At 32.4% G+C, this 25,089-nt stretch overlaps 1 protein-coding gene across 2 annotated transcripts in view; it reads right to left on the reverse strand.

Annotated features, from left to right (window-relative positions):
• Positions 1-24,698, reverse strand: part of LOC132911453 (potassium channel subfamily T member 2) — a 203,179-nt gene extending 178,481 nt beyond the window's left edge. Inside the window, exon 1 of one of the 2 annotated variants that reach the window (XM_060968074.1) lies at positions 21,395-24,698. In XM_060968074.1, the coding sequence (XP_060824057.1) occupies positions 21,395-21,651 (257 nt within the window). In that variant the 5' untranslated portion in view covers positions 21,652-24,698. The remainder of the gene's footprint in view (positions 1-21,394) is intronic. The other variant, XM_060968083.1, reaches the window with a different exon arrangement.
• Between the last annotated feature and the right edge of the window lie 391 nt (positions 24,699-25,089).

The raw sequence follows: 25,089 nt of genomic DNA on the forward strand, positions 1-25,089 counted from the left end.
TGTTTTTACGTACCTTGTAACCGCGATTTTATAATTGTATTGTTAATTTTATCATTTAAACACGCTAGAATTTCGAGTTATTCTATGAAAAAGGATTTTTCATGAACAATGTTTAATACATACATATAAAAATATTTTCACAAAAGAATTACATATCGTGGCAGATAAAATTCAGTTTCAAAGTACAAACAAAATTAATAAGCGTGAAACTTGTCTGTCAAGCGTATTCCTTTTTAGAATAACGAGGTAATGCATATTTATAGATCAACGTGTTGACATACGTAGCTGTTATTTCCTTCGTATTTCTCGGTTCCAAGTCCACGGGTGGAACTTTTCGAAATCATATCACAAATACACATATTCATTTTCGCATCGAATTTACGTTTAAAAAGAAAAAAACAGAAAGATAATTGGTAATTACGAGTAGCTTATCTTCTGTTTTCAAGTTTTATCTTGCCTCTATAGAAAAATATTTATAAAAGAACATACATCTTTCATTTATGGTATATCTTTCTATGGTATCTTCCTTTGAGAGAAATTTTTAGTTCAAAATGTTGCTTCGGAGGATTAAAAATATCCTACGTCTAATTAATTGCAAATGCAGTATGCTTTATTGAGTACAAGTATAGTTGGCAAGAAGCTATGTGCTTACTTTCGACATTTACATTTTGTTTGAATAATTTTTAATTTGTTGATAAAATTGTACATTCATTTGTACCTGGAAAATTGTATTTTCATTAATTTTCTTTTAATTCGTACAATATATGTGTTTGAAATTGTGATTTTAAGATATTGAAATTTTATAATAATTCACAGAAAGTATTCACAGAAGTATAGTTGGCAAGAAGCTATGTGCTTACTTTCGACATTTACATTTTGTTTAAATAATATTTACTTTGTTGATAAAATTGTACATTCATTTATATCTGAAAAATTGTATTTTCATTAATTTTATTTTAATTCGTACAATATATGTGTTTGAAATTGTGATTTTAAGATATTGAAATTTTATAATAATTCACAGAAAGTATTCACAGAAGTATAGTTGGCAAAAGGCTATGTGCTTACTTTCGACATTTACATTTTGTTTGAATAATTTTTACTTTGTTGATAAAATTGTACATTCATTTATATCTAGAAAATTGTATTTTCATTAATTTTATTTTAATTCGTACAATATGTGTGTTTGAAATTGTGATTTTAAGATATTGAAATTTTATAATAATTCACAGAAAGTATTCACAGAAGTATAGTTGGCAAGAAGCTATGTGCTTACTTTCGACATTTACATTTTGTTTGAATAATCTTTACTTTGTTGATAAAATTGTACATTCATTTATACCTGGAAAATTGTATTTTCATTAATTTTATTTTAATTCGTACAATATATGTGTTTGAAATTGTGATTTTAAGATATTGAAATTTTATAATAATTCACAAAAAGTATTCACAGAAGTATAGTTGGCAAGAAGCTATGTGCTTATTTTCGACATTTACATTTTGTTTGAATAATTTTTACTTTGTTGATAAAATTGTACATTCATTTATATCTGGAAAATTGTATTTTCATTAATTTTATTTTAATTCGTACAATATATGTGTTTGAAATTGTGATTTTAAGATATTGAAATTTTATAATAATTCACAGAAATACACTGCAAAATCCGCGATATGGAAACAACGAAACCCTAATGAGTTCCTCTTCCTGGCACTGTTCGATCTCGAATAATTTTATTATCGAAACAGTTTGGTGCCAAAGGAAGAGCATGGACAATTATATATATATATACGCGACCAGATTTTATGATTTTTTATTTGTTTCCTCTGAATCTGTTCGAAGAAGCGAAAGATGGAAACATTTTCTGGGAAAGAATTACGTATACTAAAACAACATGGTTCTAAAAAATTCGTGAAAAATATTCCACAAAAAATTCAAAGGTTAAACATTGCTTTCATTTACCAAAACAATCGAAATGATTGATATTAGATTTTTTTCTCTGTCGTTCACATTTTTTTACGAGTATACATCATACTTGAAATAATTGTTTATTTCATTTTTCTAGAAATATTATCTTCTACGAAAAAGTCTACTTCTATACCCTTAAACAATTAACATCCTTCGAAATACGTATCAGCAAGAAAAGAAACGAACTTATCAGACAATCCAATATTTAACTCCATGTCACAGGTTGTTAGTCCTAGTGTTAAGTAAACACAGCTTCAATGAACCGTTTTAGGAATTTTAGAAATACGAGAATCTTGTTTCAAGGGAATTCTCCCCTCAAACTCGTTCGTCTGATTAAATTGTATACAGAAACGTTTCACCTCTCATAGCAGCGTAATTCGTCAACACAATGCATTGGAGCGTATAACAGTTATAAAGCAGCACAATTTGCGAGCCGAAGCCATATATCTCCGAGATAAAATGTGCTATAACCGAAGCCGGTCTCTGTCCCAGTTTTTCCCTTTCTGCCTTCCGTTTCTTTTCACACCGATGTTCCCTCGTTGTGTATGCACGTCGGTCTTTGTCAACGTTTGGGTTTTTATCCCGTTGGATTTTTTAGGCTGCGTTTTTATGTCGCTCGATAAAGTTCATAATATCGTTCGAATGATGCGATCCCTTGACACAGTCTTTGAATTGATTGATCGTGTAAAAGCATCGAGTATACTTCACGAAAATACTCGAACACCCTTAGAGAACTCTGATGAATATATTATGCGTGTTGTACAGAACATTTCGTTTCTTAAAACCATTTCGATTTTGGAATTATTTGCGATATCTTCTTATGATATACGAACCTATGGATCTGAGCCATTTGTTTATTTACGATCGATTATTAATCGTGTACTTATGTAACGAAATTAACAAATTCGTAAAAATAACAGAATCGTATCAGTTTGACTTCTGAGAGGTTCAAGTACTTTGTGACTTCCGTATGCACAAATTTTCAACGTAATTTCCAGTTTTAACAATATGACAATGACAATTGTATCTCATTACACGTTAATCTGTGCTAATGACATTTCAAAATATTTTGCACAGTACAATATATACATAATACTTTTGTGAGCCAGTGTACCATAATTACGAACTAAACCCGGGTTTTCGGCCTGTATTCACCAAACGAGCTCTCACCAGTTGTTTCAATTCGATTTCCATTGATGTGCTTTGAGGCTGAAAGTACAACCGTTCTCTATGCATGAACCTTTGTCGCGGAATTACCCCGTAACGTTATAGCGTTTCGGCGGCAGACATTGAGAATAATTATTGCTTTCGGTTGTAAAAGGTAATGGGAGAGGATAACTTGCGAAGATGAAATGATTTAATGTGTAACGAAGGGAAAGAGAAATGACAACGCGGACAATGCTAACGTTTGGATTTAAAGAGACGTTAATTACTGTTAATTACTGGAAAAATTACTGGAAAAATAGGGATCGTATGAAGAAGACTAGAATGTAAATATGAGTAGGGACACGTTTTTAGCGGTCACGAAATGTATTATGCGACATGGCGTAATCCTTTGGTCGCATTCGTGTACTTTTCTGCTTATGAAATTATTACAAGTATTGTTATTTTACAACATAGAAATGGGAAATTGAATATTTTATTTTACAACATAGAAATGGGAAATTGAATATTTTATTTTACAACATAGAAATGTGAAATTGAAGATTTTTTTATAACTCGTATTCGTTTTCAACTCCGTTGCGTTTTTTAAGTATTTAATTAAGAGGAAAAAATAAAATAATCATTATCGATATTCAGAATACGGATGTTTAGGCATTTATGGGAAAATTAAGCGCACTAAAATACACAGAATGCGCGTAATGGACATAAATACGTAAAATATAAACAATTCGTGTTACGATATTTAGTGGCCAAAAGAAACCTAAAATCGGAAATTCAAAATACGCTTTCTTTTGCTTCTTTTACGATGATAAAATATTTCGATATTTTTCGTAATTTCCTTTGACCCCTGTCAAAACTTCGAAATTACCTTCTAAAGTTTTTTCTATTCTCAAGGGTACCAAATCTCATTGATCCTGTAACTATAACACTTTGTGAAAGTAAAATTGAAGAGGGAAATATCATTGATCATCTTCTGACTCTGTTATCTCGCTTATGCAAATCTAAGTTCTACCTCTACCTCAGTTTGAACGATGGGCGAATATATTTCAATAATTTAACAACAACATTTTACGTTAGGAATTATTCTAGAAAATTCTAAAGATCATTTTTTCATAAGAGTTGAGAGAGCAAAGGATCATCAATTTCACCTTTTACTTTTATAAAAGAAGACTAACTTTTGCTTCGTCCGCGATAGCTTATCCAAAGTTTCATACGCAAACTTTGATCTCGAAATCAAAGAACGTCCAACTGGACCGATTGATCGTGAAATATTTTTATTAAACATTGTCTAGTAGATTCTGAATTAATACTGGAAAGAACTCGCAGTCTGTTTATTTTACGACTTCAGTTAATTCAACTGGAATTATGAGACAATTTTTTATGGCTTGCAACAGTTATGATTGCTTTCTTTGTTTCATGAAACCACGAAATCATACAAATTAATTAAATTAAACGCAATATCTTCTCTCTTAAATTCAATTAAATAATGAAGCAAGTTTTAATTGCTTCATTGCAGCAATTGTGAAAATACGTAAATACGTTTCACGTTTCAGACTAATTAGTACGAAATATTAATACAGTGCTGCGACTTGATTTCTCTTCAAAGAAATTGTAACGAACAGAATCGGCTTTCTGCCTCTGCAAGAATTTTTTTGAAACACTTCGATCGAATCATAATTTTAACAAATTTCGAAGAGAGAAGTGGTATATTAGAAATTTAACACTAAGACTATCTGAAGGAGGCTAAAGTATAAAACTTGTAGCGAAAGAATTCTGATAAAATCAGTATCAGTATTTTCAAATTAATAAAGTCCCAGACAAATTTACAAAAGTGCATCGTTGTCGTAAATCCATAAAATTTTACGAATTAATCATTTCAACTATTCTGATAATTCTACCGTTAAACTTTGCAACTGTAGAAGTATCATTTTCATTTTGAACATTTCAATGATACCTAACAAAATACCCTAGATAAAATTTCCAATACATTGGCTGAAAGCGAAGGAACTCCGAAGGAAAACGTAAAGCAAATGGACATGGAAGATTTTTTTTTTTTATTTTATTTTGGTTTTTACAATTTGTCCTGAAGGACATTTGGTAAAGTGTTATATCTCATTGGTAAATAAAAAATAAAATAAAATAAATATAGCATGTGGGTGGCTACCCCCAGCGGGGTGCCAGCTTCGTGTTTTCTAAGTTATATCTTTTATGTGACATGGAAGATGGACGAATCTCTGTACATCTAATCACAAGCGATCCGACAGTAGCCGGATCCATGGCTAGTAGCTTCTAAAATAAGATGCAGGCGTATACTTTCAAACGATAAAACTTTTTTCGGTTTTCTCAAGTTCTTTGTTCGATTCTCTTCTTCTCTTCGTTTGTACCACCAACGAATCACGAATAATATATTTCGAATATATAAAGAATGTCTAGACAAACAGAAGACAAACAGAATAAAGCATTTGCTATAACGAAACCAGTTATACGATATGTCGTAAAAAACATCCATTAAAAGGAAACCAGCACGAGGAATAGAACCAATCTTCTGTTTGCCGTCGAACATTCACAGGATTCCACAAAGGGCAACACAGAACATGGATCTTGGTTCTCATTTCCCTAGTTATATCCGGCGGGTACAACTGCTCGGAGAAACGGCGCTTGACGATTCTGAATACCGCACTCTTACGACTGACGAGATCGGTTCCGCGTTTTCATCACACTCGAAAAGATCACTTTGTATGCAATGAAAAAGTTGTCTCGCCGTCATTGCCATTGCATAGGAAGAGTATGAGAAGAGAGATTGGATGTATGCTCACGAATACTTATGTAGATTTAGCGATGCGCTAATGACGACAAGTTTGCAATTTCTGCTTACACAATTTTATTTGGTTCTTTCCTTTGGTAGCTGTAGATAATGGATTCTATTGCATAGAAATTCTACAGTGAGCTGTTTATATCTTATAAGGGGTTTTTCACTATGATGTAACACTCGTTTCAAAAGCGTTAAATTTTATTCAGGATTAATACTGAAAAAGAAATTATTTTCAAATAAATTGACTTATTGGCGATACTGATAATACTCGGTAATACAATGTGGCAAAGTGATCATTGTGAAAGTGACGATACTGAAAATGTGATATATCGTATGCATGTTGGAAGTTTTTATATGGTTAAACAAAATCGATCGAATATATCATTATCGGTTGTTTAACAGTCAAATATTCTACAATAAGACGATTTAAATTTATTTCAAGCCCTTCGAAGGGAAAAGAAGTCGAACATCGACTAAAATACAATTGGTGGGTCAAGATACTGATAATATTCGGTAATACAATGTGGCAGAGTGATCATTGTGAAAGTGACGATACTGAAAATGTGATATATCGTATGCATGTTGGAAATTTTTATATGGTTAAACAAAATCGATCGAATATATCATTATCGGTTATTTAACAGTCAAATATTCTACAATAAGACGATTTAAATTTATTTCAAGCCCTTCGAAGGGAAGAGAAGTCGAACATCGACTAAAATACAATTGGTGGGTCAAGATACTGATAATACTCGGTAATACAATGTGACAGAGTGATCATTGTGAAAGTGACGATACTGAAAATGTGATATATCGTATGTATATTGGAAATTTTTATATGGTTAAACAAAATCGATCGAATGTATCATTATCGGTTATTTAACAGTCAAATATTCTACAATAAGACGATTTAAATTTACTTCAAGCCCGTCGAAGGGAAGAGAAGTCGAACATCGACTAAAATACAATTGGTGGGTCAAGATACTAATAATATTCGGTAATACAATGTGGCAGAGTGATCATTGTGAAAGTGACGATACTGAAAATGCGATATATCGTATGTACATTGGAAATTTTTATATGGTTAAACAAAATCGATCGAATGTATCATTATCGGTTATTTAACAGTCAAATATTCTACAATAAGACGATTTAAATTTATTTCAAGCCCGTCGAAGGTAAGAGAAGTCGAACATCGACTGAAATACAATTGGTGGGTCAAAATACTGATAATATTCGGTAATACAATGTGGCAGAGTGATCATTGTGAAAGTGACGATACTGAAAATGCGATATATCGTATGTACATTGGAAATTTTTATATGGTTAAACAAAATCGATCGAATATATCATTATCGGTTATTTAACAGTCAAATATTCTACAATAAGACGATTTAAATTTATTTCAAGCCCGTCGAAGGTAAGAGAAGTGGAACATCGACTGAAATACAATTGGTGGGTCAAAATACTGATAATATTCGGTAATACAATGTGGCAGAGTGATCATTGTGAAAGTAATGATACTGAATATGTGATATATCGTATGCATGTTGGAAATTTTTATATGATTAAACAAAATCGATCGAATATATCATTATCGGTTGTTTAACAGTCAAATATTCTACAATAAGACGATTTAAATTTACCTCAAGCCCGTCGAAGGAAAGAGAAGTCGAACATCGACTAAAATACAATTGGTGGGTCAAAAGTTACGGCAGTCTAGTAAATGGCAGGAACATTAAAGTGAAATCGATACACGAGTGTCATAAGAAGAGAAAATTATTTGATTTATTTTCTCCCTTTGCATTTTAATATAAATGTTAAATATGATCCGTATTATCAAATTATGAAAGTAATATTATATTTTAGATATAGTTTCATTTTTAAAAATTTATCAGTTTACCTGTGATATACTTTTACGAACCGAAATATTTCCATCTCCATTTGTTTCTGCAATTTGTAATAATTCTCTTCACTTGTTATTACTTTGCTGGCTTTCCGTCTCCTCGGAATTAAAGATGGGAATATAATGATGATAATTTGAAACTGAAATCGTTCTCAGTAAATCACGGGAAACGAGGTGCAATATTACTTGGAAATTCCTTAACCAATACAACTTAGAAACGACAATCTTCCTACCAACCTACACAAATAATAATAAATTCATCCTAAGATACATAATTAATCCAAATAAAATATATGTTCTCTAATCAATCACATCGTTCTAATAGAATCTTTCCTTTCTCTCGTAAAATTGCAAAAATAAAATTTATTATCTTAATTAATAAAATTAATCAGTAATTAAATATATATTTTGTATTAGAAATTCCTTAACCAATACAATTTAGAAACGACAATTTTCCTACTAGCCTACACAAATAATAATAAATTCATACTAAGATACATAATTGTTCCAAATAAAACATATATCCTCTAATCAATCACATCGTTCTAATAGAATCTTTCTTTTCTCCTGTAAAATTTCAAAAATAAATTTATTATCTTAATTAATAAAATTAGTCAGTAATTAAATATATATTTTGTATTAGAAATTCCTTAACCAATACAATTTAGAAACGACAATTTTCCTACCAGCCTACACAAATAATAATAAATTCATCCTAAGATACATAATTATTCCAAATAAAACATATGTTCTCTAATCAATCACATCGTTCTAATAGAATCTTTTCTTTCTCCTGTAAAATTGCAAAAATAAAATTTATTATCTTAATTAATAAAATTAGTCAGTAATTAAATATATATTTTGTATTGGAAATTCCTTAACCAATACAATTTAGAAACGACAATTTTCCTACCAGCCTACACAAATAATAATAAATTCATCCTAAGATACATAATTATTCCAAATAAAACATATATCCTCTAATCAATCACATCGTTCTAATAGAATCTTTCTTTTCTCCTGTAAAATTGCAAAAATAAAATTTATTATCTTAATTAATAAAATTAATCAGTAATTAAATATATATTTTGTATTTTATTCTGTATTCTGATATAATTCACGATTAAATGAAATTAAATTTTGTTAAAAATATTTAACCATTCCTAATAATTTTAAAACTTTCCAATAATATTGTACTCTGATCGAGGTGTATTCCTAATTGTTAAGCAGCAAATGTTTTATCACGGAGAGTGAGAAATTTCGTGCATATCCTTCCACAACGTTGTCTAACACTACGGTTTCATTAATATAAAAATATTAATCGTAAATATTGACGCAAGTTGATTTCATTTTCTAAATTAAAAATTTGCATTTATATTGAAACTTGGTTTTAAAAATTGAACTTCGTATAGAACAATAATTTATTATTGTTTTCTGTTTTAAAAATATATTTTAATTTTCTCGTAAAAATTTGCCAAGTCAAGGATAAAAGTGGTTTACAAAACGAGAATTTACACATTGAAATATAAAAACACTGGCTTACTAGATTTATGTGAAACTAAACGAAAGTTAATTATTTATATTCGAGTGGAAGAAAAATTTCGAAAACGATTCTCGTACATATTTTAGCTTTCAGCGAAATGAAATCGTGGGACGATCAATGTCATCGTATTTCATCCTTATTACTCGGGATCTTACTGAAGTGAACATTCAAGACTTTCATAATCCCTCTCCAAGATAAGTACATTGAGAGCCCCACTTTCGCTAAAATGGGAGGATAAGAAATTTGGAACTAGATACAGAGTGAAGAACCATCATCACGATACTCAAGAGGGGAGCCAGTCGCTGATAACAATCTCACTACTGAAATATACTCGAAATAGCCTGATTACTGGGTTCATCATTTATTATTTATCTTCAATGTGTTTCTAGAATGGAGGAAACTTTAAAATTGTATAATATGAAATTGCAAAAATGGATTTTAACACTTATTTGCTATGAAATTATTTTACTTTTGAAATTTCATTGAACATTTTAAATTGTATTTAAAGGTTCCATTCGACCATGAAAATTCTTCAAGTTGTAAATTGTGGATTGAAATTTGAAAACCTAAAGCTAACCCCAAATTTATTAAACTCTAAGTGGTATATAGATGACGTTAGTTTTAGACGAATCCAGGAGAAAAATGTGTAACAAACGAATATTGCAGATCAATGACTGTCGATATAACGCAATATAATATTACATAATTATTAAGTTGTAAAAAATATTTTAAACAGAAGTATCTTGCTTAAAAATTTTGTAGAAGCCAACTATGTCGCGCCAAGTGGCCGGAAATTTACCTTCAACGAGCTTGAAAACTACCGGTAAGGTAGAATGTTTGAAATTAGGATCGTTTACGCTCAGAATTAATCGAATGCGAAGTGAAGGAAGGTTGTCTGTGCTTCAAAAAGCTTCATGGATATCTACCTTACCAACAGAGATAAAACAACATTCTCCTTGCAAGATACAAAAATCGATTCGAAAAAATAAACTAGAATAACAGGAAGTACCTTCCGCTTCCAACGGTTGATAAATCGCTTCCCTTTGATAAAAGATACTATCCTTGATATCGTCGACCGACAATAACGATTGCTATCAGGAATAATATTAGGAGTACTAGTTATCACTCAAAAAGCACTTGGAAGGAATGTAAGTCTGATTGATTATTTCTAATAGATTCGACACAATCATAAAAATAGCTATGCGTACTGATCGAACGTTTCACATCTACAAATAGAATAATATCGCACTGTATAACGATCAGTGAACCAGAGCATTACTCGTCTAAAATAGACACTACATTCTACACTCTACGCTCTAACCTCTACATTCTATACTCTACATAATGAGATTTATCTCGAGACGATGTATCATGCGAGGCGAACTCTATATCATAATACCTATTCATAATCAATAGCTTTGACGCAGTGAAATATGAAAAAAATTTTTTGGAGGAAGTTTTTGTCTCCTCTCTACTAAATTGCAGTACTGATGAAATTTTTAATAAACTGCATATTGTTCTCTAACGACGAAAAGTCAGAAAATTAACGAAACTGGACTTGTATCTTTCCTGCATAATCTTCAGCTATGAATAGGTACCACATGAGATCTCATTCGAGATAAATTTCATCGTGCGAGGTCTGCTTTACCTCCATGTCATCTGAAACGATGTCTCAAAAAATGCCACCTTCTTATACGAATACATTGTACGGACAGAGAATAGTTGATGAATGAGAAATTGTAGAAGCAACAAATTTCTTCACATTATCTTTGAAAAACGAGACTGGATAATTAGCCTTTTCTGTCACAACGATCGATACACTTCCACTGGCTTTTTATACCGGACGTTTTTCTGGGTCGCGTGCTTCTTTGTGCCGCGTGGAAAAACTCTTGTTTAAGAACACGTGCGTTCATCGAAGAGCAATCGACTAGATATAAACATCTACTACGGCTGAATCACAGTTTATCAAGTGCTATAAAGCTAACGATATTATGGCAACAAAATGCGGAAGGTATAGATGATGTTATGTAAATTCTTTGGGATATTTACATCATGAAACGTCTATGTAAAGACTTGGCATTTAGGTAGAACTTGTACTCAAAGACGTGTACGTATTCGAGTACTTCACCTAACGTCAAAGCTTTCGACTGCATTTAACGCCGAATAGTGTCAGAGTCATATTTCACACGAAAGCTTTCCAGAATATACACTCACATTTTATATGAAATCTTTGCAGAATATACACAAATTCATGAAAGAAATTCAACATTCATTGTGGAAAATTATTGCGAATATAAAAGTCCTGAAATTTCATTAAAATTATAGTAAAACAATTTGATAATTCCAACTATATTAGTACAATTTTAAACCAATCTAAAAATCTATTATATGTATATGATGGCAAAATGGAAAAAGAGAGAGCCTGTTGCGTAACTGGATTCGTTTATCGATTCCCAAACGGTACATTACTATGAACGACATTACTATCACTGTTTGACACCAACAGTCACTCAAGTTTGACAGGAACTATGAACTCGTTTGTTCAATCTAGAACTTCGTTCAACCGTGAAAGCTGCTTTACCGTCTAATTCAGTACTTACCCGTATCTAATTTACTCATTTAGGAAACCAAAATTGCTAACAAGTAGATATTGCGAAACTACTAACAAAATTATCAAAGATACGTATATGTCGTAAGTTCTGTTGGAAATGCGTTAATTACGAAATATTTATTAATTAGAATATACTCGATGGGAATAACTTTCCAAATAACAAGATTTATAAGCATGTTTACACGAGTATTAAATCAATCGTAGGAAGAAATATTATCTTAATTTTTAGGTTGCTGATTGGATAAAGTAAATATTTAAATAAGTGCAGAAAGTAAGTAAATTGCGAATTTGAATATATCTATGAGAAATTTATGAGAAACCTCTGCATAGGTTTGCTTCCTTTGGTAGTTTTAAAAATTTAAGTCTGCATAATTATCCACTGTATGAAAATAATTCACAGCAAAAATAATGTTAATAGAACCTTCACACCTCAGGTAGGTTTGAGTCGCAATGAAGACATTTCTTTAAAAATATGTGTTTGAAAAGCTACGCTTTGAAACTGTGGTTTTGAAATAAAGAAAACTTTACTTTGCATACTTTCAATATCATCGCATTGAGAATCAAATGGCGCTAAACAGAGATTGCGGTTATAAACATAAAAGTATTGCAATGAAACTGTTATTTTGCGTTTCGGTAATTTAAATCCAAATAATGGGGCATACGAGGATACAATTTTACTGCGTACGCGTAATAAAGAGCATAATAATAAAGACTTATGAACTATGAGCTGTATCAAATGGTATAACTTACACCTAGCAACTCGCTTTTTCACAAGATCTGTTTCCCTTTCTAATGCGATTCACGAAACCAAAATCCTAATTGAGTTTAATAAAATATTAAAGAAAGGAAGGATATAAAAGCTTTTTATATTCATTTCATATGTACATAGATTAAAAATTTAACATATCGATCTATTATGAATTATGGAATAGATGCATCAGACTCTTTTTCATACGACTACCAATTTTCATGATGTTGCGATTAAGGCTCATGGATATTCATATAACTGCTTTGTTCCTTCTATGCAGATTATATTTTTATGTGAAATTATTCATTCTACACTTTTTGACAAACTATCGTTATATAGACTAAAATTTAATTACTTACTTAATATAGGAGTCACAACCTTCGAATTATCACTTACCTGAAACAAACAATTAAATACTGCATAAATATCAATGAATAATATTTAAATGTATGGTTGCTTCATTATTTCAAATTATTATATCGTTTTATTATCACATTATCTCATTATATTAAACACATATTATTATAACACATATAAGTATATTATATATGTATCAATCTATATACATGTAAATATACATATACATGTTGTTATAAATTTTAATATAATGTGACATGTTATCTCCGACACTTCTTAAAAAATGATGAAACTATGCTTCAGTCCTTTCTCCAATATTTCATACAATGTTTATTGTTGAACTTAAGTTATCGTTAAAACATTTCTCTCGGTGTATTAAAGAAAATTTCATTTCTAGTTTTAGTAAAAAAAAAAAAAAAGAATACAATATAAGAACAAACTAGAACGAAGTGAAAAAGGATAATATTTTTGCATTTCATTGAATGCCCAATATAAAAAAAAATTTAAGCTAGAAAGCTTTAGAAAACAAAAACCATTATCGCCAGTTTTCAGCCAACTGTAATGCATCACACAATGATAACTAGGTTGAATCCGAGAGAAAGAAAGAAATATCGGCTTTAGGCATAACGTTGCACGCAGCAAATCGCTAACATTCCAGGTCAACTATTCCGTAAAAAAGGTGCATCGATTTTTTCAAATGTTAGAATACGCACAAACTGAGAACTACAATATTTGAGTAACGAATTGAACTCTACAGACGACAAATAAAAGTCTAAAACAATGCGTAATAAACGAAAGAATGCACTGGAATTGAATTTTTGGCACACGATAGATTATTTATTTAGAATTAGATCTATTATGTAGTGAATTATGTAAGAAATACTTCTCAAGTTGACTAATAACTTTTATGAAACTACACTCGATACATTAGTAACCAACGTGTTAGTAATTATTTTATAAATAATTTCTAAACAATATAGGAAGACTCTGGCATCGCGTCTCACCAATGCACGACTCATTCTACTGCAGTCATGGGTAACCAACTCGTGCTCAATTCGCTCAAAATTATACGTATTATATGTACTTACGAATCCTATCAATTTTGCAAAAAGTTTTTACAGATTTATTGATCTTTATCGCTATCGTTAAATAATTTACTATACCCATACATAAACAAATTATAAGAACCTATATCAACACCATAGTAAAACAATGTAAATGTTGGTTATAGTAGTAGAATAGTAGAATTTTTAGTAGCATCGTAAAATTTTGGTTGTATTTAAATATTATTAATTATAATATTATTATTTTAATATTTATTAACTTTATATAGGAAAATTATTTATTTTCCATTTACATTATAACTATTAATATTAAATAGGAACAAAAGACGTTATTCTGACAATTTTTAATTCGTTCCTCCAATAAAGCATTTATTCAACAATTTTATGCGGATGAAAACCATAACACGGCACAATACAACGCAATAACACGAATCAGGTATAAAAATTCTCATATGAAAGCTAACAAAGGAGAATGAAAAGGAAGAAAAATAAAACGTAATGAAAAATTTAGTAGCACAATGTCTTGTTTCGCTAGCTTAGAGTTATAACACGTGTTTCATCTAAACGCAACGATCATCTTCAAATTTTGAGACAGCAAACTATTGAAACGAATGTTTTAATAATCGTTGGTTCTGATTATCCAGCTTCCACTCTGCAATAATTCTTACAAAAATCACGAATTCATCAGAACGACTCTACACCACTTTTTCCACTTTGTCGTTTCAACTGCAGAAGAGGCAATGTCAACATGGCCGTTATAGATGCACGAGAGGCAGCGAAATAACGTCCAGAATAATGGCTGCAGTCGTTAATCGTAATGGCACCGCATTGAAGTCTACTGAATGAGGCATAAAAAGGAATACAAAATCCGTAGGCGGACCCGAGATCGAGGATTAACATGAAAGAACCACCGGAATAGAATGTGGCTCTCGTTTTCTCAGTCTGTAATAGCGATGGTCAACCCTTTAGCCTTTTTCCGACCTTGTCCTTAACCGAGGTAAAAGGCATCGTGCAAGAATAACGGACTCAATCTCGCATAACATTGCATAACAAACTCACAGCTGCTAATATCTTCAAGCTTCGAAAAAATTAAAGTATTTTATGAGAAAGTTAAAACGTCAATTAGCTTTTATCGAATACTGGTGGCGTAGTTTCCAAATCGGAGTTTTATCACCTTCCACGTGACTTGTATGTGACTTCTACGATAAAATTACAGTAGCATGTCGAGAGTGACATACGACCGATAAAGGCTGAGAATTTAAGGTTTTATTTCTGATGACAAAACAGTGATCACACGATGCTTGATAAATATTTAAAAACTTAATACCATTTCTAATATTATTTCTATTATAATACCTAGACTGTAAATGTTTATGCTAATTCATGTATTTATAAATATATCTGAAAAAATGAAATCTAGGTAAACTTTGAAGCTTCGCAAAGATTTAATAATGATAGTCGTTACAACGCTAATAAAATTTCAAAATGTTCCGTATAACATAAAAATTATAATTTCTACAAATGTTCGGATACCTTCGTGAGCTGTACTAATCTCCGGGGATCTAGAAGTTTGGACCAACTGTTCTTGCGAATCCTCGTGATCCGCATTCGATATTCGTTGACATATGTTTAATATCTCTAGTCTTGAGATATCATTGCGAGATTATTCTTGTTGATTTATGGAACGACCTTCATACTTGTAATTGACATCGATTGTAATACAACATCGATTTCTCTACCCATATGTACCTGCATGGACCGAACTTTGATCCTGTATTCTGAGATGATCCCTACCATGGATTTACATTTCTCTAGTGATCTGTAGTGATAATCAACAGTAGGTATATGTATGATGCAACGCGTATCCTACAACTCTCAGCGTTTCGGAGATACGTTCCGTGTATTACAGTTACTATGAAATTTTCGTTACCATAAAATGGATTAAATTTCTGTTTGTTTCGTTAAACTTTTCGGAAAAATCTCTAACATTCCTCCTATGCTATTGCTTTTTATCCTAGTATTTCATATAGTCTGAGTTAGTTATTATATCTCTAAACGTTACGACAATCTTTTTTATAAATTCGAATAAGAATTTGCGTGAGTGTCGTAATGGTGCATTTTTCAAAAACATTGCTACGTTCCTTTATATTTTAGCGATTTCCATCAGGAAGGTAGTTTAAAATGTGTAGTTATCATGCACGTTGGCAGGAACACATTGGAGAATGCAGTGGCAAATTGGGACATGCACGGTTTTCTATTTGTCTCGACAGGCAAATTCAACTCTCCTGTTGAATTCGCTCACTATACAGACAATCCAGGTGAAATAGGCTAGCGTCAAAGTAAACATGACCTTTGCACATGAATACCCTCGCATTTTCGAAGAAATGATGTGACACAAATATTCATACTGAGCAGTCTCGTTCGCTCGAATTAATTTTAACGAAACCTTCCATCTAACGAATATAATATACACTTGAACTCCATGTCATGTATGAACATAGAACACGCAGAAAATAAAAAGAAATTTAAATATAAAAGTGAAAACGAAGAGTATTGAGAGTTTCCCATTACCGTTAATTCGATCCTCAATATTTTAATAAAATTAGAAATGTTGTAATGTCTGATATACTTTCTTTGAAAGGCTTTTGTAAATTATGTAAATAACACTACATTCTTCTATCTTTTATTGAAATATAAAAATACACAAGTACATTCAAAATCATGTTGTACTGTTCCTTGTTGATAAACATAAATGATTCTGTGACAAAGTGCACTTTTAGTTGCTTTATTTATATCGTATACACAAAATTCTAGAAGTGTATGTGGATTTCTATAATTGATTATATTTCCAATAATTATTTCGTACAATTACGTACAATTTACATATACTACTTTAATTTACTACTTTGTATTTTATTAATAAACGTTTAATCCCGCCAACTAAAACTCCCACAAAATTACCAAAGCGCGGTTAATCATGAATCATAAGGTACGTTAACAAGGACGGATTTATGGTAATAACCAACGTGGAAAACTGAGATGTCCTGTTTCACATTTTCTGCATAAAACAATTTGTAAACTAAAGCCCCTTTAATGCACAACGTAAATGTATTATGGAAATTTTGTACGATATAGAAACAATAACTTTTAATAGATACCACATAACGTACTACATAACAGCGGATATTCAACTAAAATTATGGCAGATAATAATGTTGTGTTTCAATATATTTTCATGGATATTCTTCGTCCATGTTTTGTTACAGCTTCCATAAAGAAAAATCATGTTAAAGCATATTTATAGGAGCATTTATTTATAATTATAACGTTCCCTCGACTCGCCTATAAAGTATAATTATCCATAAATCGTCCATTGACGATGCATGAACGTAAAGATTAGCGAAGGAAGTTGCGATGTCACAGGAACTTGGTAAAAAGGTGTATCACTTTGTCAGGGACCGTATTCGACTTTATAGCAGTTTGGTTGGTATAAAAGATAAAGAACAAAGTGGACAACCGGGCCATTCGGAAAGAAGTGGCATTAATATTTCATTCTGAAAAAATATGACAAAGTGCACTTTCGAAATACACACGCTTTGCGTGAAACAGTGGTACTCGAATTTAAAAGTTCTAAAAGCGTCTCACGTTTCAGTCATACAAAAATACGGGAAGGATAAGAGAGTTGATCCTTTCGTTTCAGGCGGATCTTCGCCAAAGCCTTTTAAGAGGTAAGGTAAAATTCAGGCCTGGGCTAAGGAAAATTGGTTTTCAGGCGAAATTAAAGCTGTAGCTGCTGAATGTACATTTTAAAAATTTCTATATAAAATCATTTCAAGAATGAATATTTGTCAAATTTTCTATTCCGTGTTTCTGTATTAGTTTCAATTTGTAATATAACGGTGTGTTTTCTTAAGGTTCGTGCAATAATGATAGGATTTAATAAACAGTAGGTTTAAATTAAAATATCTATATAAAAATCAAAATCAAAAAATGTTTCACCTAAACTAAATTTATGAATTTAAATGTTTGATATCCCATGACTAGTCCTGTCAATATTACTATTTCAAAAAGAATAACAATTTACAGACTATAGAGATATGATCTATAAATGGAAAAAGAAACACTATAGATATCAAAAGGAGTGTAAATTTACTGTTTAAATTTTTTATATAATTTCTGTTGAAAGAAATATTCTTCGTTATACACGTATGACATTATATTGGAAATTTCCTATTATCGAATGGTTTCGCACTTTAACAATAATACATACTTCAAACTTTCCACGTACAAAATTTTTCCTTTTCTTATCCTACGTATGGTAAATTCCAACGTTAACTGGTAGCTTTAAAGTGCACACAAACACACACCTCACATAGCTCTTTCAAGCGTTCAAGAACTTTCACAACATTCCTTGAAAGTAAATTTATATATCTTCACGCGCGATGCTAGTTCAACGAATATAACGTTAAAAAGGAAAATAAGGGAAAAGCGTGCTGTGCAAAGCTCTTGAATAACGTTACGTTAAAAATGAAGGTGATGCAAATTTAAATTATTTCATCCCCCTTGCTCAAACATTTGGAGCATGTCTTAGTTTCAAACAAATTACTGTCTTCTATAAAAGATATTTTGTTCGTAATTTTATTCGTAATATTATCTTTTCATCGCATTACGCTTATGTATTAATTATACAAGGCGATTCAATAATATACGGAAAGAAACTGTCATATGAAACAATTTTATTCTATATTTGTCTTGCCGATCGTATCATTATTACCACGGGACGTCCTGTATTTAAAAATGAGAGCCATAATGTTCTTATTTCTTACAGAAACGTACGTTCAAACGGCGAAGGGTGATCCAAACTTTTGAACGAGAGTCTACGTCTAGAAAATAATGACGACGATATAAATTTATAGTATCAAGAAATCCCAAGCTACTTCCGTTACACAATAAATTTCCCTTAGAAATTCTGGTATTAAGTCCGTGTGACACTACGTGAAATGTGTGTCGACCTTTTTCCACCTTAATGGAAGCTTCGAAATCCCTAATTGACATTTCTCAATATTACTAAACCAGGGTCGCTATTGGTTTTCGATGCGTTGACAGTAAAACACGTTTGGGTAGTCCCTGAAACGACCACTGATAATTAAAGGCCGAAGCTTAGCAAACGTATACAAGGAGCTGTTTTAGGATGAGGTATCGGCTGGTTTATTTAATGGCATCTACTTTTTTTTTTTTCGTTCGCACGATATAGGCAATCTTGTATATACGAATTTATATGACAGAATAGCTAATAAATAAAAAGGAGAATAATGTTTATCGTGTACTTGGTAATAAATAAGTTGCCAGTTTTGGTTTACCTCAGCAAAATGTCAGCGAAAGATATAGCACACATCAACACAAAAGAATAGAAAATAACAGACATATTTCAATATGATCGAGTGTATATGTTTCATCTGTGACCTCTCGAATACATACAGAAAATGAAAAGCAAATGTCGCAGTTTGCGTAGGTACAGCAACATATAAGTTAAATTCAGCAAAATTGGATGAAACGCGTGTTACAACTCTAAGCTGTTGAGGTGGAACATTTTAGTTCTATGTAGTCCTATGTAAATTCTTCTTCCTTCTCACCTTTTTAGATATTAGTTTCTATATTACAATTTTGACGTTTCATCTATGTTATTGCATTACGTTATAGTTTCCATTTGCATAATATTGTTAAATAAATGCTATATTGCTAAAAGTTGTTAGAATGTTCTGACGTTCATTATCCTCTGTTTATTATATTTTTCATTCATATGCACGTTTCGCTACTTTTATATTGAGAAACGAATAATCCAGATGGTAATGATTCAAGCATTTTGTATATCATCAAAAAAAGTTCAAACAAAGTGGTGATTTGTTTCTACAAAGTATTACAACAAACATTGCACTTTAAATATTTTATATATTTTTGCATGCTGTGTATAATGTATTCAATTTCCTATAAATGTATAAAAATCGCAATTAATTTGGATAATCAAGATTCTACTGTATTTCATATTTTATATAGTATGTATATGTATATAGTATGTATATACTATATGTCTAAATATCCATCTTGTTTAGTTTTCTTTTCTTGCTTCGTCATGCCCTCGACATGTTATTATGTATATCGTCGTCGATCACAACGATACTAATATTTATGTCTTATACGCAATTTATCTAGATAAGTGGAAAGTGGGTTAAGTAAATAGCTTATTTTTGCTAGAGAGCAGTAATTTACACAGGACGACCGCAATATTGCTTACGTATTTTTGTTTTATATTTTTCTTATTTCTACTATATCGATATTGATTTTGATATTAATAAACGACTTTAATACTAATACAGTCTATCAGGGCCACAAGTTATATTATTTTATAATAAAACAATCAATTACTAAATATGTATTTTAAAAAGAAACTGGCGTGACGATAGAGATATAAAAAGATATAAGTATAAAAATATGGGAGAAATACCAAACACGTATTGGAAAGTGAAAAATTCGTTAGTTCCTTTTTCGGTTTTAAAATAGTTTAAAAGTGCGAAATAGTATAAAAATATCAGATATCGATATTTAAATTTTTCTCTGCATGGCATACGATACCTTTAACGATTTTAGCTATGCATTCAAGCGTTTACTCCGAGCGTGAATTTGCAGAGCCAGAAAGCTGTACATTTTGAGCAAGGTTATTCCATTTTATTTTCACAGAGGAATTTTAAATGCGCAAGTTTCCTTTTATAATAATTCACGGAATACGTAAAAGGAATAAGCCAAGAAGAAAAGTTGTGCATTAATGCTTACGACGTGCCTAACTTCCTACCTTCTGGGAAGATTGTAGGAAGGACGTTACTCAGAAGATATAAAAGTAGAACCTATTCGACATAATGTCACATAACTTACCAAGTATGTAAGAAATCTAAGAAAGTACTATCTTTTTAAGGGTTTACACTGGCTAAAAGTTGGAAATTTATATAATTTATCTCAGTTAGAAAAATTTGTTGTATAATTTCTTATACTCGTTTAAACCTACATTCGTTTGTTATATGTTTGCGCTAATAAGAAATTCCACGTGTGATTTTGTGTATTTTATATGCGATACGCGTCTAGACTATAAGCTCGTAAACCAAAAAAGTTTTACGTCGTCTCACTGAACTTCTCAATTGGTTTGCTTCATGCTTCAAATATCAACGACCTACCTCTCATCGAGTTTGAACGACGATCTCGACAGATCACCCCATGCACTCATGCTTCTGCTGCGTCTCCTGCTGGAGGATTGAGGAGCGAGTAACCTTGAGCTGCTCCGTCTCCTGGTGGAGGCCAAATTCTCTGCCTGGAAGTAGACCCTCGGCGGATGCGTCTTCTGCTGTGCATTTGGCGGCGTGGAAGTAGGTGTGACAGCCGCCGAGGTATGGAGTTCCGGCAGTGCCTCGTAGTCCCATGCTCTAGCGCCCATCTCGAGTAAAGGAACCGACGAGGCAGCGTTTTGGCCTCGAAGAGGATCCCGAGGCTTACGCTGATGAAACAGGGCGAACAGTTGACGGAACGCCGACTCGTTCGCCCGATGTTCCTTCTTTCCTGGTGGAAGCTTCACTTTGTTGCGCGTGATCGTACAACTAGCGTACGAATCGATCTATGATGTCCCTCCGATAACATCATCCTCAAATCGCCACTCTCACATTGCGGACTACGTCATGGGAATATGATGCGTCCAAACGTCGTATTTCAATAAGTCGCGAATTACTTTTAAACAGTCAAACCGATTGCACAACTTGAAATCGTTTTCCATCATGATTAGCAGATTAATAAAATAACGATATAGAATCGAATATTGTAATTATTTGATTCTTTATTTTTGATCCTTTTTTGCTTTTTGCCTTCCTCCGTTCCTTACGATAATTTATATTATGAATATTGATTTTGATTTTTTAATTCTCTTCTCCTTTTGCTTCTTTCTGTTCCTTAAAACGATTTATATTAGGAATTTTCTTTATGTTAAGAATTTAATCACTTCGAAAGCAATTTGTACTAGCTTCGAGGTACCGATATAATTTATAATCGATACGCTTAATGTATCAAACTCGATGATTGCCACCTTCGATGGCGGAACGTTACATCCTTAGGAACATATTATTCTTCCTTTGCAAGTCGTTGGCAAAAGTTGGAATTATCTCACGAAAACGTTCTCTCGTGAAAACTATCAAATAAATTGTTCTCCGACTGAAAAAGTTTGTCCGAATGCTTTGCAATTGGAGGAATTCGCTAATTGAATTTCTCTTAACTTCGCTGTAACGAGTAAACTATGTAACTATGTATATAATGTATGTTTACAATTAATTAATTAAGAGTTAAATATTGGCAATTAAGCGTGGAAAATTAATAACTATCCACTTTGAAATTTGCTTTATTAAACGTTTCGCAGAACGTTTGAATGAAACGTGAAATTACGCTTGGATTGAAAAATGCAAATTTTCCTTTAGAATCGATCGACGAAATCGTATTTTAGAAATTTCTTAGGGTTAGTGACCCCAGTTAACAAGTGCAGTGTTCTCACAATATACTCCATACCTTATAATCAAAATCGTTACAACATTTCAATATATTTCTGTATATACTCGACGTAATTGCAATATCAATGTAAGGAAAATTGTTTAAAAATACGCGCGAAATAACGTTTCGCATATATTGCATAACTGTGCAACAGCTATTAACGAATCTAGCGTAACTATCAAATGTGAGCAACTTCAACAACAATCTTAAAAGTATCCTCTAAGTAATTCTATCATCTATGTTTAACAATGATCTTCAAAAATTTAACGAGTGTAGCAAGTCTGCTAAAAAATGTTTCGTTCAGCAGTTATCACCTTTTTAATTGATGTCAAATAACAGTCAATCTCGTGGTTATTGCCATTGTATCGACAAACATTATAATGCTGCATTAGCAGTCGATGCACTGAAGCTACGCGATACGTTCGATAAATACATACTCATTATCCCCGGTGATGCTAATTTCAGAGAATTCAAATGATCATTGTTATTTGTACAACACATTGTCATAATTCTGTTTGATCCGTGTGCAAATGTGAATGCTTCCGCCAATGCTTGTTCGTTGTATCGACCAAAAAGGAAGGTATCATAAACATATAATTAAACAAATTGCTTTAACGTTCTCAGAGGCGATTTAACTGATCGCTGTGGTTTTAACGACCAGCTTTCCATTCAACAAAAATACGTAGCAGCTTCTTGTCACGACAGACTTCTGATTGATCTAAACGAAGTCACGTGATGGTCAGTATCTAAGGTCACGATCATTGCAATATTATTTCATCATATTGTTCTTGATTGAAACATTCGATTGTATGGTGGGAACTATTATAAGCGTTTGATTAGAAATGTTTGCGACAAGTTGCAAAGCGATCAGCTTTATATTGCCCACTAATCTCCTAAAAAGAGCATCGTTATGGCTTGCCGAGTACTGTGCGTGTTTCGAAATTATTTTTGATGTTACCTTCAGATTTCGTCCATAATGTAAATCTGTTAATGTACGTTAGCACAAACGTCATATACTTCACGAATAAGTAACTATCGTACACTTGAAAACAACACACGATATAGATTTTCCTTCTTTCATAAACAACGAATAGCTATCAATTCGATGAATATTCACTGGAACGTTACTGTCTACTTCGTCTTCATCAATCTCCGTATTCATCGTTTCAAGAACGAACCGCGCATTGTTGGATTTGATCGATACGAGATTATAAGTATAAGAAAAAATTCTATGGAAGGTTTTCAAGGTGACCACCGATGAATATTAAATCGACGTTCACCGTCGTCGAACGTTAACAGTTTTCACAGCCTCGATTGCCATTGGTGAAGAAACGGAGAATCAGCTGATCAGGGCTCACGAGGAAATTTCACGGAACATTTAACCGCTGACAAATATCATCCGGTATTCTCAATATCGCGGTAACGTGGCGCATTTTCCTCCAGTGAAATCCAGGGACAAGTGTCTAAGTTCGAGATACCGTGGTTGGACCAATGAGACATATCGACACGTTACATACTGCATCGGCCTTGACATAACACAAAAGTTACGACATCCCCATAGATTGTCCGAATTACATCCACACACACGACAAGAATATTTTTCCCTCTTACAAAGATCGAACAGTTTCTCAGGCAGATGCGTAAAATAACGAAGTTGTCCTTGATACCACGTTCAATGGTATGAAAAACTCGTGTTGATGCGATTCATGAGAATCGAAACGTATGAGAATTTTGGTGAATGGAAATGGCGGATCGCAAACCGCTTGGACAAGACAGATCAGTTCCGATAACATATCACTGTAGATTGTGTCAGGTTGTCCTCCAGCTCACTGGTTTTTCACTGTCGAGGAGCCAGCTCGCAGCTCACCACCCCGTACTGCGGTACATCGTAGCGGTTTTCTCTCGTGCTCAACCACCCCTTACTCTCTCCTCTCCGATCACCAACATTCGCCCCACTCTTTTCCTGTCTCCTTGTTCAACGTCATGATCCTTCTCCCTTTCTCTCGTTCATTCCGCTTCTCTCTCGCTTTGTCCACTCAACTTACTCGCTTTCTCCTGCTCGATGAATTCCTCTCCATCTCGCTTCCGACAAAACGGCACACATGCACGTGGCGCCGCCGTTGTCAAGGCGACTGCGCTGCACGAGATGCTTCTACTGTACGTACGTTTTTATGTCATCATCATTTACTTACACGAGATCCTTCCTATCAACTTCGACGTCGCATCGATGTTTGTGATAAATAATCCTGCTTAGGTTGAACGAATCCTGCTTCAGCATGTCAATGGCCAGAGTGTCACTTATGTCGATGTTATTATGGTATGCTAGATCGCAATACGAGCTTCA

This window comes from Bombus pascuorum, chromosome 1 (assembly GCF_905332965.1).
Source record: "Bombus pascuorum chromosome 1, iyBomPasc1.1, whole genome shotgun sequence".
Lineage (NCBI taxonomy): Eukaryota > Metazoa > Arthropoda > Insecta > Hymenoptera > Apidae > Bombus > Bombus pascuorum.